General features: G+C 53.5%; 1 protein-coding gene and 1 non-coding gene across 2 annotated transcripts in view; both read right to left on the reverse strand.

The window, feature by feature from the left end:
• Positions 1-15,106, reverse strand: part of PPP1CB (protein phosphatase 1 catalytic subunit beta) — a gene marked incomplete at its 5' end in the record, with an annotated part of 38,165 nt that extends 23,059 nt beyond the window's left edge. Inside the window, 3 exon segments of the mRNA XM_040351867.1 lie at positions 8,771-8,875; positions 10,368-10,598; positions 14,975-15,106. Of these exon segments, the coding sequence (XP_040207801.1) occupies positions 8,771-8,875; positions 10,368-10,598; positions 14,975-15,106 (468 nt within the window).
• On the reverse strand, positions 12,445-12,578 carry LOC120938443. Its single transcript, XR_005749059.1, has one exon. It is a non-coding gene; the product is annotated as a small nucleolar RNA SNORA76 (small nucleolar RNA).
• Positions 15,107-15,184: the final 78 nt, after the last annotated feature.

The following is a 15,184-nucleotide window of genomic DNA, read 5'->3' on the forward strand; positions in this document are numbered from 1 at the left end:
TTTATTTTCTGGGTGGAGGCGGAAGGATGAGAAGGGCCGATGGGATTCCTAGTGCTGTCAGCATCTCCTCAGGATAAGACCCGCCCTCTTCATGTGTCCTGATGATGTCACTCTCCAAAATCCTGGAGTGGCCACGGATTGCTGTGATGCGGGAACCCTGCGAATCCACTGCGGCTCTCCGCATCGCAAGTCTCCCAGCCGGCAATTCACACTGCCCTATGAACTGCTGGGAGTGTCAAAATGACACCCAAATCAGTTCACGTATCGCAGTGCGATCCGCAAATCCGGACAGGGATCGGATCACATGGGTGTCAACACGCGATCCGATTCTGTTGCGAACCAAAAAAAAAAAAAAAAAAGCAAAAAGGGGTTCTGTGCAAGTTTGGTCCGAATGCGAATTCAGTTTATTTGTATGGCTGAAATCGCAATACATGGACATCGCATGCGATTTGCATAGCAATACGAATCAAATCCAATCTCAGACAGCGCTGCAGCGTGAACTGAACCGACACTGAAAGCGGAAATCTCCCAACAGCGCCAAATCGGTCTGACAACCGCCATCCAAGAGGGGATTTCCCTCACGGTGCGCCAGACCCCCCCCCCCCCCATGTGCAGACATACCACAGACCTCTGTCCGTAAACTGCCAGAGATCGGCGCCATTTCTGAGCATGCGCAAGATCGCAAAATCTGCCTCCTGGGATGAGTCGTGTAGAAATCCCAGATCTACAGAATCCAAACACGTGCGGTCCGGGATTCATGGCCAGAGAATCTCAATTTTGAGGACATTTTATTTTGCAATTCTGTTAAAGGCGAAAAAAAAAAAAAATGAAAATCCACTTTAATTATATACAAGCTTCACGATTCTGGCAAAAATGAGAATCACGATTTTCGCGGCGTAACATCTTTCATATACACAAAAAAAAAATTGGACTGTTTTTTTCATTAAAAGTGAATATTCCCCCCCCAATTTTTTTTTATTACACATCCCTGCTATAAAGACACAGGCAATTAAAAAAAAAAACAAAAAAAAAAAAGGTAAAAAATGTATTCTGTATTCAATCACAGAGTTCTGGGCTGTGATTGGGCACAGATCAGCAGGTCCTGGCCGACTCCCTCTGCGTACAATCACAGAGGGAGCTGGGTGGGAGGTGCGCATCCAAAATCTGAATAGGCGACATATGGCTGCAACTCTTTGCCTTCAGCAGCCACACTGCGGGCCGCCACACACCCGCAGGCCGCCGCACACCTGCAGGCCGCCGTACACTGCAGGCCGCCGTACACTGCAGGCCGCCGCACACCCGCAGGCCGCCGCACACCCGCAGCACACTGCAGGCCGCCGCACACCCGCAGGCCGCCGCACACCCGCAGGCCGCCGCACACCCGCAGGCCGCCGCACACCCGCAGCACACTGCAGGCCGCCGCACACCCGCAGCACACTGCAGGCCGCCGCACACTGCAGGCCGCCGCACACCCGCAGCACATCAAGTAACAGCCTTGTTCACTTTTATAAATAAATCCGCTTTACTTTTGCACCATCCTTGATTGAATCGCACTATTACAGATATTTATGTTTCTGACAATGTACACAGTGCTACACATATCGCACATCAGTCCCTGGCCCCAAGGAGCTTACAATCTAAGTGGCCCCGGGCATACTAGGGCCAATTTACCTTGCAGCATGTTAATGAGGGAGAAGGTGAAATAAGCACATTAAACTTTTTTTTTTTAACCTAATCCTCTATAATGGTCCCCGTAGCTCCGAATCCAACCCCTCCCCCACACACACAGCTGTGTCACTACAATGAACGGCACAATATGGCATCATCTCTGCCCGGTGCCCGGCTCGCAGTCCGGCGGGCACAGGTGCTCTCAGCCGTATCCGGAGCTTTACACGCTCGTTTATAGATCAATAGTCCAAAGTCTTTCCTACAAATCAGTGTGAATGGCGGCACGCTGGTGAATGGAATTGCGCGGTGATTTAGTGGATGAATGTGCCCACCGATCGTCTTTCCTGTGATGGAATAAAGTGCTTCTCTGGCAGCTCGGCGCTCTCGTTCGGCGGGAAGGTCATCGCTCACAAAGGGCGAGTAGGTTTTACACTCTGAGATTAAAGGGCTATTTGTGCTCCTCACAGAGGTGTGCCAAACCCGATTTATGCTGGCGAGTGGGCGCCGGGCCCATTTTCATGGCATGCGCTCGCTGCAAAGTGAAGCATTAGACTGACCTCCCCGGAGATTTATTTCATCTACATGGAAAACCAACCGAAGTCCACATCCCTCCAATGTACGCCTCTCTATACTCTGCAATCACAAGAGAGCGGGACCGGCCCCCCCCCCCCCAGGATGCTCAATATTTTTTGCTATTCTGAGGACGTCCAGGACTGCCGACATGGGGCTAGTGCTGGCCTTTCTGTACCAGGCCCCCATAAAGTCAACAGGGATCCCGGGGGTCCCAGCAATTACAAGTTGCCCGGGCCCCATCAGTTAAGCAGCAGGGGCCACAGATTAGGAGATTTACTTACTAATTTTTAAGAACAGGCGGAGTAATGCTGCAGATTCTGACATATTAAGGTCCAACCTCTTCCTTCATATAAATACGTTGGGGGCAAACCAGAACTTTAATCGTTGGGAGTCACGTAAAAAAAGGAAGAGGGAGGGAGGAGGAAGGGATGGATGGAGACGTGGAGGAAGGAAGGGGTGGCTGGATGGAGACGTGGAGGAAGGAAGGGGTGGCTGGATGGAGACGTGGAGGAAGGAAGGGGTGGCTGGATGGAGACGTGGAGGGAGGAAGGAAGGGGTGGCTGGATGGAGACGTGGAGGGAGGAAGGAAGGGGTGGCTGGATGGAGACGTGGAGGAAGGAAGGGGTGGCTGGATGGAGACGTGGAGGGAGGAAGGAAGGGGTGGCTGGATGGAGACGTGGAGGGAGGAAGGAAGGGGTGGCTGGATGGAGACGTGGAGGGAGGAAGGAAGGGGTGGATGGATACGTGGAGGGAGGAAGGGATGGATGGAGACGTGGAGGGGAGGGAGGGGTGGATGGAGACGTGGAGGGGAGGAAGGGATGGATGGAGACGTGGAGGGAGGAAGGAATAAATGGATGGAGACGTGGAGGGGAGGGAGGGAGGGAGGGAGGAAAGAAGGAATGGAGGGATGGATGGAGACGTGGAGGAAGGAAGGAAGGGATGGATGGATAAAGACGTGGAGGGAGGAAGGAAGGGATGGATGGATAAAGACGTGGAGGGAGGAAGGAAGGGATGGATGGATAAAGACGTGGAGGGAGGAAGGAAGGGATGGATGGATGGAGACGTGGAGGGAGGAAGGAAGGGATGGATGGAGACGTGGAGGGAGGAAGGAAGGGATGGATGGAGACGTGGAGGGAGGAAGGAAGGGATGGATGGAGACGTGGAGGGAGGAAGGAAGGGATGGATGGAGACGTGGAGGGAGGAAGGAAGGGATGGATGGAGACGTGGAGGGAGGAAGGAAGGGATGGATGGAGACGTGGAGGGAGGAAGGAAGGGATGGATAAAGACGTGGAGGGAGGAAGGAAGGGATGGATGGATAAAGACGTGGAGGGAGGAAGGAAGGAAGGAAGGAAGGAGGGAGACGTGGAGGGAGGAAGGGAGGGATGTAGGAAGGAAGGAAGGAATGAATGAATGTAGGAAGGAAGGAAGGAAGGAATGAATGTAGGAAGGAAGGAAGGAATGAATGAATGAAGGAAGGAAGGAAGGGAGGGATGAAGGAAGGAAGGGAGGGATGTAGGAAGGAAGGAAGGAAGGGAGGGATGTAGGAAGGAAGGAAGGGAGGGATGTAGGAAGGAAGGAAGGGAGGGATGTAGGAAGGAAGGAAGGGAGGGATGTAGGAAGGAAGGGAGGGATGTAGGAAGGAAGGAAGGGAGGATGAAGGAAGGAAGGAAGGGAGGGATGTAGGAAGGAAGGAAGGGAGGGATGTAGAAAGGAAGGGAGGGATGTAGAAGAAGGAAGGGGAGGGATGTAGGAAGGAAGGGAGGGATGTAGGAAGGAAGGGAGGGATGTAGGAAGGAAGGAAGGGAGGGAGGGATGTAGGAAGGAAGGGAGGGATGTAGAAGGAAGGAGGGATGTAGGAAGGAAGGGAGGGATGAAGGAAGGAAGGGATGTAGGAAGGAAGGGAGGGATGTAGGAAGGAAGGGAGGGATGAAGGAAGGATGAGAAGGAGGGATGTAGAAGGAAGGGAGGGATGTAGAAAGGAAGGGAGGGATGTAGAAAGGAAGGGAGGGATGTAGAAAGGAAGGGAGGGATGTAGGAAGGGAGGGAGGGATGAAGGAAGGGAGGGATGAAGGAAGGAAGGAAGGAAGGAAGGAAGGAAGGAAGGAAGGAAGGAAGGAAGGAAGGAAGGGGCGGATGGATAAAGAAAATGGCGGGAGAAAGACATGGAGGGGAGAGATGGAGAGATTTGTGTTGTCAGTTGCGATCAGATGCATCGGAGTTCTGCTTTAGGACGTCGCTCATCTCTGCATTCTCCGTCACTGAGTCACACCGCGCCCCTCCTCCGCAGCGTACTTACAAACGCTTGTGAAATGTCGGAATGTTTATACGGAGGATTGATAAAGAAGATGATTGTGCGGCGGGAGGTCACGGTGGCGTATTGTTGGGAAAGTCGCAGTAAAGCGGCATCCAGCACACGCCAGTGATGGGGGAACCGGTCGGACGCGTTCTCATAGCGGAATAATAGAGACAGTCACGGCGAGCGATGAGTCACGTCCTACAAACTCCACATTCACAATAAAAGCCTGAAGAGGTCATTGTGTATCACGACGCACGCCGACATCGCCCCGCCCACTCACTCAGATCTGGAAAACTTTAAAGGCAAAGTCCCCCTTTTACATAAACCGGCCCCCATACAGATCAGGGGCCCCTGTGATGTAAAATTCACGGGGCCGTTTATAAAATATTGTAAATGCCACTGCCTTCCGTCGCCCTCGAAGCCAAACACTGCCAAGGGTCACATTTCCACCTCCTGACTTCTCCTGCCCCAGATCCATGTACCGAGTCTGGCTCCCGGGTATGATCCATGTACCGAGTCTGGCTCCCGGGTATGATCCATGTACCGAGTCTGGCTCCCGGGTATGATCCATGTACCGAGTCTGGCTCCCGGGTATGATCCATGTACCGAGTCTGGCTCCCGGGTATGATCCATGTACCGAGTCTGGCTCCCGGGTATGATCCATGTACCGAGTCTGGCTCCCGGGTATGATCCATGTACCGAGTCTGGCTCCCGGGTATGATCCATGTACCGAGTCTGGCTCCCGGGTATGATCCATGTACCGAGTCTGGCTCCCGGGTATGATCCATGTACCGAGTCTGGCTCCCGGGTATGATCCATGTACCGAGTCTGGCTCCCGGGTATGATCCATGTACCGAGTCTGGCTCCCGGGTATGATCCATGTACCGAGTCTGGCTCCCGGGTATGATCCATGTACCGAGTCTGGCTCCCGGGTATGATCCATGTACCGAGTCTGGCTCCCGGGTATGATCCATGTACCGAGTCTGGCTCCCGGGTATGATCCATGTACCGAGTCTGGCTCCCGGGTATGATCCATGTACCGAGTCTGGCTCCCGGGTATGATCCATGTACCGAGTCTGGCTCCCGGGTATGATCCATGTACCGAGTCTGGCTCCCGGGTATGATCCATGTACCGAGTCTGGCTCCCGGGTATGATCCATGTACCGAGTCTGGCTCCCGGGTATGATCCATGTACCGAGTCTGGCTCCCGGGTATGATCCATGTACCGAGTCTGGCTCCCGGGTATGATCCATGTACCGAGTCTGGCTCCCGGGTATGATCCATGTACCGAGTCTGGCTCCCGGGTATGATCCATGTACCGAGTCTGGCTCCCGGGTATGATCCATGTACCGAGTCTGGCTCCCGGGTATGATCCATGTACCGAGTCTGGCTCCCGGGTATGGAGTTTTCCGTCTGTCACATGGAGGCGATCGAGCGGCCGGATCGCTTCCTCACACCCTGGTAACTGCAGTGCCACCCACATTCCATTCATTTCATTCTGGGAGGGCGAGCAAGACAGAGGTCTCTTTAAAGAGAACCCGTCACAAAAAAATGGTGGACGCTAGACTGCACAGCTTACGTTCCAGCATGGACCTCACCATAGCCGCTCTGATTCCTGACCGCTTCCTTGCAGAACTCCACCATACGGACGGGGGATGTGAGGATGACATGCTCAGAACTTATCCAGAATTTCTGAGGAAGGGGGGTGCAGTTCCCTTGAAATGCGTTGCATGCACTTTATTGAAGACAACAGATAGCAAGTGTAGCCAATGCATTTCAAGGTATCAGTTTGAGACTTTTTTGAAGATAAAGTGTATCCAACGCGTTTCAAGGGAACACCCCCCTTTTCCCAGGACTAAAATTTGGGGTAAACCCTCAATAGTGGAGAGACTCAAACTCAACTCCGGAATCAGTAAATATTATCCCGACACAAAAGTCATGTGACTACTTCCGGAATCTCGTGATCTTTGTGGATTTCTCTCAGATCTGTGCAGTAATCCCGTGAGACTTCCTGTAATAAGGACCGCCCACTGCACTCTCTCCTTGGTCCTGTCCCCGCCTCCTCCTTTAGTTTTCAGTAGTGGGTGGAGCCTGCCAGACCCCTCCCAAAGCTCTGTTCTTGAGCAGGGTGACTGGTCTTGTCTCCACCCCCTCTCCTGTAGCAGATGGGGCTTGCTGGGCCAATCACACAGCTCTGCTCCCTCTCCTTCTGCAAGGAGGCCGTCTCAACCCCACCCCCTCATGTAATTTCCTATAGTGGGTGGAGCCTGCCGGGCCCCTCCTACAGTTCTGCTCTTTGTGCAAGGGGACTGGTCTCCTCTCTGCCCGCCTCCTGTAGTGGGTGGGGCCTGCCATGCCCATCCTACATTTCTGCTCTTTGGTACAAGGGGACTGGTCTGGTCTCCGCCCCCTCGTTTAGGTTTTCTGCAGGCAGCCTATAATGGGTGGAGCCTGCTGTGTCCCTCCCATAGTACTGCCATCTGCTCAGGCTACATACACACAGTGACGGTGTCACCACATCGTTTACAAAGTAATATGTTATTTTTTTTTTTTAAAAGGTATTTGGTGCAAAATGGATTTATATCCTTTATGGTCAACTAAAAATATATTTAACCCAAAAAGTGTTTATTCCCGGAGTTCAGCGTCAAAGCTGTCCGCACTTTTCTTGTCTACCAAACATTGGCATCTTGTGAAAGGGAAGTCCTACTCACCGGACGCCGACGCAAGAAGTGCCAAAGCGTTACGCAAGAAGTGCCGAAGCGTTACCGGTTCTCTTCAGTAATAGGACTCCGATCAGCCTTTGTTACCGGGCGTGCCACTATACCCATCCAAGTGTCTCCTCCCTAAATGTCCTTGTGAGAGCGACTCCAAAAATGGATCCATCAGTAACCAAGTCTTAGTGTCCAGTCCAGCGCTGTCCTCCACATTACACACAGGAATCACGGGAAGACGCCCACAGGCCCCCGCGCTACGAGGAGGAGGAGGAAGAGCCCACAGGCCCCCACGCTACGAGGAGGAGGAGGAGGAGGAGGAGGAGGAGGAGGAGACGCCACCACCCCCATGTAAAGTCGCCTGGTATTACACCAAAGTGCCCTATAGCAAAGCGCCCACAACCCCCTCAAAGCTACGAGGAGGAGACGCCCACAACCCCCCCAAAGCTACGAGGGGGAGACGCCCACAACCCCCCCAAAGCTACGAGGGGGAGACGCCCACAACCCCCCCAAAGCTACGAGGGGGAGACGCCCACAACCCCCCCAAAGCTACGAGGGGGAGACGCCCACAACCCCCCAGGCTACGAGGGGGAGACGCCCACAACCCCCCAGGCTACGAGGGGGAGACGCCCACAACCCCCCAGGCTACGAGGAGGAGACGCCCACAACCCCCCAGGCTACGAGGAGGAGACGCCCACAACCCCCCAGGCTACGAGGAGGAGACGCCCACAACCCCCCAGGCTACGAGGAGGAGACGCCCACAACCCCCCAGGCTACGAGGAGGAGACGCCCACAACCCCCCAGGCTACGAGGAGGAGACGCCCACAACCCCCCAGGCTACGAGGAGGAGACGCCCACAACCCCCCAGGCTACGAGGAGGAGACGCCCACAACCCCCCAGGCTACGAGGAGGAGACGCCCACAACCCCCCAGGCTACGAGGAGGAGACGCCCACAACCCCCCAGGCTACGAGGAGGAGACGCCCACAACCCCCCAGGCTACGAGGAGGAGACGCCCACAACCCCCCAGGCTACGAGGAGGAGACGCCCACAACCCCCCAGGCTACGAGGAGGAGACGCCCACAACCCCCCAGGCTACGAGGAGGAGACGCCCACAACCCCCCAAGCTACGAGGAGGAGACGCCCACAACCCCCCAAGCTACGAGGAGGAGACGCCCACAGGCCACCAAGCTACGAGGAGGAGACGCCCACAACCCCCCCAAGCTTTGTTTTACAAAGAAGGATTTGAGCACCAAGAACTTTCACTTGTCCTCCTGGTGACATCACATGAATGGGAGGTAACTGGGAGGGGGAGGGGGGACACACCAGTTTGTCTTTTGCTTTTCTCCCAAAAAAAAGGAGCTCGGGTCCATTTCCGAGGAGAAATTCTCTCTGCAGTCGGGCACTGAACACATCGGCAGCAATGATCAGGATCATCATCGGCCCGTTATTTGAGGAGCTCCACCCGTACAAAACCACGGCAGCCTATAAAGACATTATTTAATTGCAGGACACGCCCCCTACCTCCATGGCAGCAGAAGATCTTCTCATCCACGATGGCGGCGATCGGCAGACAGTTGAAACAGTCGGTGAAAGTCTTCCACAGCTTTATATTAAACCTCCGTTTACCTGAGAAAAGAAGAAGATGGTCATTTCCTTCCGAGACGCTAAAAGGCAATTCACAAAGCTCGACACAATCCAGGGCGCCCTACGTTCAGTCATGTGACCAAATTCTCAAATCTCATTGGACTCCACTGAGAATAAAATGTCACTTTCTGGTAAAGAAGTTTCCTAATCTTGTGGGGTTTTATCAATAAGTAAAAGAACGTTTCCATGGCGATCATACATACCCCCCCCTTAAAGAGGAACTAAACCTTCCCATCCTTTGCAGCCAAAGGAAGCCGCCATCTTTGCCTCTGACCTGCTATGGTGGGTCTGTCTCAGCTAAGCACACCTCTGCATGCCTGAGCTAAGGGCGGATATGCCAGAGAGGTGCAGAGCGGGTTAGGCACATGTCTACATCCTGCACCTGAGCATGCGCGCTCCTAGGCCTGTAGCCACATGTGGGGCGCCCATGAAACACCCGTTATAACTTGGCCAGTGACGCCACAGCCGGGCAACTCACCGGTACAAAGAGCGTCCAATAAGACCTTTTATTATACAATTCTATATAATCCCCGGGTGGCCATCAGTGGCGTCATACACTTTACACATTTCTTCAGTGTTTTCCTGGTCTCTGGCCTGGGCCAAAATTATGTCATACATCCCAGAAGTCTTCACTGGAGGAGGGGCTTTCTCAACCAAGCACACCTTCCTGACAACATGCCTGAGCCAAGGTCAGATGGATTCCAGGAAGTAAATGTTTCATGTGATTATAAAAAAAAAAAGCCTTTACAAACATGTCATACTTGCCCCCCCCCGTGCAGCTGGTTTTGCACAGAGCAGCCTTGATCCTCCTCTTCTCGGGTCCCTCTTTGCTGCTCCTAGCCCCTCCCTCCTTTGAGTGCCCCTCGACCAGCAGTTTGCTACAGGGGGCACTCAAGCCGAGCCACAGCTCCCTGTATTCATTCAGACACAGATCCCCGACCTCTCTCTACCCTGACTGGCTGACCGCCACAGGAGCCAATGGCGCTGCTGCTTTGTCTCAGCCAATCAGGAGGAGTGTCCTGGATGGCTGAGCGGATTGTGGACATCAGTGGAGAGAAAAATCGGGCTCAGGTCGGTAAATGGGGGGGGGTGCTACACATGGAAGGTTTTTGTATCAATGCATAGACCGCAACCTTCTGCCTTTACAACTCCTTTCAGGAATCACCTGCCCTTACTCAAGATGGCCGCAGCTAGAAATACTAGGGGGGAGTTTTTCAAAGCGATTTAACAACGTTTTTAATATTGAATTGTGATTTCAGTTTGTGGCGCTCAGATGGTTTAATCGCCAAAAACTGAGCAGGAGAAAAATTCCAGGACCCCCGATAGAGATCAGACCTGAAATATTTTCATGGTTCAGTCTTTTCCATTGTTATCAGTTGAGGCTCATTTCTGACCACCGGTCCCTAGAATGGAGGTATGAGCCCCTGAAGTCCATTTCTCCGCCCCCGAGGAGCGGTAGGAGGAGGAGACTCACATTCATCGTAGAAGCCGTAGATCCGGTTGATGCTGGCGCACTCGTGGTTTCCCCGAAGCAGGAAGAAGTTCTCTGGATATTTGATTTTATACGCCAGAAGCAGACAGATGGTCTCCAGCGATTGCTTCCCTCTGTCCACGTAATCTCCTAGGAAGAGGTAATTGGCTTCTGGAGGGAAGCCGCCATATTCAAACAACCGCAGCAAGTCTGTGTACTGCCCGTGAATGTCGCCTGCAATCCAGAAGAGAGAAAATTTACACAAGAGAAACAAAAAAAGAGCTACAAAGTCATCAGATATAAAAAGACATAATAATATTATTATTGTCCCGATACTAGTATTGGTACCAAGCATTCCCCCCCCCCCCCCCCCGAGTACTTGGGAAAAATGCTCTGATGCTTCACCCGATACCCGACTGTCCATATATCCTCCTCCAGTTCCCCCCATCCGTGCTGCTCTCCCCCCTCCCCCTTGTGCCGCTGCTGTCTTCCTCCGTTCTGCTCTCCCCCTCCATGCTGCGGATCCCCCCCCTTGTGCCGCTGCTGTCCTCCTACGTTCTGCTCTCCCCCACCATCCGTGCCGCTGCTATCCCCCTCCGTTCTGCTCTCCCGCTCGGTGCTGCTGTCCTCCTCCTTGTGCCGCTGCTGTCCTCCTCCATTCTGCTCTCCCCCTCCGTGCTCCGGATCCCCCCATCCGTGCCGCTGCTATCCCCCTCCGTGCTCCAGATCCCCCTTGTGCCGCTGCCGTTCTGCTATCCCCCTCAGTGTCCCCCCATCCGTGCCACTGCTATCCCCCTCCGTGCTCCGTGTCCCCCCATCCGTACCGCTGCTATCCCCCTCCGTTCTGCTCTCCCCCTCGGTGCCGCTGCTATCCCCCTCCGTGCTCCGGATCCCCCCTTGTGCCGCTGCTGTCCTGCTATCTCCCTCCATCCATGCCGCTGCTTTCCTCCTCCGTTCTGCTCTCCCCCTCCATGCTCCGGATCCCCCCCTTGTGCTGTTGCTGTCCTCCTCCGTTCTGCTCTCCCCCCTTCGTGCCCCCCCATCCGTGCCGCTGCTGTCCTCCTCCGCGCTCCGGATCCCCCCCTTGTGCGGCTGCTGTCCTCCTCCGCGCTCCGGATCCCCCCCTTGTGCCGCTGCTGTCCTCCTCCGCGCTTCGGATCCCCCCCTTGTACCGCTGCTGCCCTCCTCTGTTCTGCTCTCCCCCACCGTGCTCCGGATCCCCCCCCTTGTCTCTGCTTTCCTCCTCCGTTCTGCTCTCCCCCTCCACGCTCAGTGTCCTCCTCCGTGCCGCTGCTTTCCCCCTCTGTGCTTGGCGTCACCCTCCATGTCCTCCTCCGCCCCCTTTGTCAGGATGGAGAGTGGCGGTCGGAGCCGCTAAACCCGGCTCCTACCTTTTCCAAATGAACAGTCAGTGATCACTGACTGTTCATTCACATAACTGAAACATTGTAACGTGTTTACGATGCTTCAGTTTATGAATGGAGAGAAGCTTCTCTCCATTCATTTCAGCTGAGGCTGCAGAGAAAGGGACTGGGGAATCTGTGTCCTTAGTCCCTTTCTCTGTCTCAAAGGGGAGATGTCAGAGGTCTGTCAAGACCCCTGATATCTAGCAAAAAAAAAAAAAAAACACACTGACACCATCCACCCCCCCCTAAGAAAGCATTGTTAAAAAAAAAAAAAAAAAAAATATTAATTTGTAAAATAAAAAGTAAAATACTGACAACAAAAAAAACAACAAATAAAAATATTCAAAAAAAAGTTTTGGCGAGTACTTGCAAAAAAAGGATCGGTACTTCCATTTACCATACAAATCCAGGACTAAATCCTCCCTCCAGACTGGATTCCCTTTCATATGCCGGAAGAGGTCCGGCCCCCGCAGAACGTCAGGGCCGCTGCGGCTGTAAAGTCCTGCAGGTCTCAGACCACATTGTCACATTTCTGTCCCCACCACTGTCCTTCCACCTGGAGCCTCAGATTGTTCTGTTTAGTCCTCAAGCCGCGCTGCCTGCAGCCTCTCAAACTCGGAGTCTGAGATGGTGGGTCAGACAAACGTCTGCACGCTGAGCATGCGTGATCTCAAATCTGTAGCTTTGTTGTAAAAGTGCCACAAGGGAGACAGCCATGAGGCACCAGTTATAACAAGCAGATTATTCTGGCACCGACGCCTGGCCGGTGACGCCACAGCCAGGCAACTCACTGGTTCAAAGACGGTGCAGTACATTTGTTAGGGTGCGATTGTACAATTCTAATATTACTTCCTGGTTTGTGGCCTAGGCCAAAATTATGTCATACATCCCAGCAGTCTTTATGGGAGGAGCTCCATCAGCAAAGCACACCCTCCTCTCTGCCTGCGGCGGGGAGGGAGGAGACCCGGGGCAGGAGGGAGGAGGAGTTTTAAAATTAGAATATTATAAATTTATTTGTGTTTTCAGGTTTGTGTTGCCAACAATTTAGCGCTCTTTAAGTGCTTCCGGACCGCCGACCGCATACATACTGCAGCAGGGCGGCCCGACTCCACGGAACAACGTACCTGTACCTTGCTCTTCAGGGTCTGGGGTGTACGCAGCTGGAGACCAGCTCCCTCTGCGATTGGACAAAACAAGAGCCAATCAGCAGGTCCGGCAGCTGCTGATGTCCCGAGGAGAGGCCACACACACACACAATCTTACAAAAGTAAGTACACCCCTCCGTCACATTTCTTGTATCTTTTCATGTGACAACACTGAAGAAATGACACTTTGTATCTACAATGTTGTGTAGTGAGTGTACACAGGGGGGAGGGGTGTACAGCTTGTATAACAAATAACTCAACACACAGCCATTAATGTCTAAACCGCTGGCAACAAAAGTCAAGACACCCCTAAGTGAAAATCTCCAAATTGGACCCAAATAGCCATTTTCCCCTCCCCCCGGTGTGATGTGACCCGTTAGTGTTACAAGGTCTCAGGTGTGAATGGGGAGCAGGTGTGATAAATTTGGTGTTATCGCTCTCACTCTCTCATACTGGTCACTGGAAGGACAACATGGCCCCTCATGGCAAAGATCTCTCTGAGGGGGGGATTTCAGTGATAACCTGTGAAGCTCTGGTGACCTCCATGCCCAAAAGGGTTAAAAATAATGGCGGCCACACAAAATATTGACACTTTGGTCCCCAATTTAGAGATTTTCACTTAGGGGTGTCCTGACTTTTGTTGCCAGCAGTTTAAACATTAATGGCTGTGTGTTGAGTTATTTGTTATACAAGCTGTACACTCCCCCCCCTGTACACCCCTCCCCCCCTGTGTACACCCCTCCCCCCCCCCCCCTGTACACTCACTACACAACATTGTAGATACAAAGTGTCATTTCTTCAGTGTTGTCACATGAAAAGATACAAGAAATGTGACTGAGGGGTGTACTTACTTTTGTGGGATACACACACACACACACACGATCCAGCACAGAGCTTAAGCAGTGAAGACCATTATGAATGGATACCATTGCCGACAAAACAACAACATTTGCATTGGACCAAAGCAGACTGGAATTGGCTTTAAAACCCAAAGAATTTTCAGCACCTCCCCCCCACCACCCTCAGCACCTCCCCCCACCACCCTCTGCAGCAGCACACTGGATGGCACAATGTGTGACCCGACCACCCCACACAATGATCAGAAGGGTCTCCGTCAGATGGGAGGGTTGAGTTCATGGTGACCTTTGAAGCTCACACTTTACAGCTCGAGTGACCGGCCGGCTATTAGCGGCGATGTGTAACCCAAGCTCGCCATTTCGGAAACGCCACTAAAATCTATAAATATCTGACCTATGCTACAAAGGCCGCCACTGCCAGCAACAGGCACTCCTCCTCTGTGTGACTCCGTGGATTACTTTTCAGAGGGATGGCAAGGGCTGCTGTACGTGAGAATGAGCCCCAAAAAACAGAGTTCATCTTTCACGTTACACCCAGATTTAGGGGCCCTGGCTTACCCGCGCTCCGCCCCCCCCTTCAGCCTGGCACCAGCGTGCCTGGGCTCCGCCCCCCCCTTCAGCCTGGCACCAGCGCTCCGCCCCCCCTTCAGCCTGGCACCAGCGTGCCCGCACTCCGCCCCCCCCCCTTCAGCCTGGCACCAGCGTGCCCGCGCTCCCCCCCTTCAGCCTGGCACCAGCGTGCCCGCGCTCCGCCCCCCCTTCAGCCTGGCACCAGCGTGCCCGCACTCCGTCCCCCCCCCCTTCAGCCTGGCACAACACGTCCCGGCTCCTTTTCTGGACAGAAATTGCTTCCTCTGACGTCACTGCACACTGAGCCCCTCACAATGTAAATTAGAAGCCAGTCAGATAGACTCCGCCCCATTTCCTGGCTGGAGGACGTCCAGCATCACGGGCCCTTTACTAACCACATGATCAGATGTCAGCCAATGACAGCTGATCGCAGAAGTAAACAGAAGCCAATTATATGCTTTTTTTTCTTCCACACTGTCAGCATGAAGAAAAGAAGGAAGTTGGTAACCGGCTTCTGGGACATCAGTGCCCTCCGGTGCCATCAGTTCTGCCAATCCATGCCCTTCAGGTCTGTAACCTGGCGGTAAAAGGGTTAAATATTGCTGCAAGGGGAAAGGTCTGCCGGGACTCACCGCAAATCTTTAGTGGGGCCTCCAGTTCCAGCAGGATGGGCTGGCTGAGGAAGATCTCGCGAGATTTTATACACAGGCCGCGCACTTCTGCCTCCGTCATCTGGACGATCTTCCCGGGGCGACATCCTCGCACTGCACAACAAAAAAAGAAAAGTGGTCAGATATATAAAAAAGTACAAATTCCAAATAAGGAACAATTCATATAAAATC

This window comes from Rana temporaria, chromosome 4 (assembly GCF_905171775.1).
Source record: "Rana temporaria chromosome 4, aRanTem1.1, whole genome shotgun sequence".
Lineage (NCBI taxonomy): Eukaryota > Metazoa > Chordata > Amphibia > Anura > Ranidae > Rana > Rana temporaria.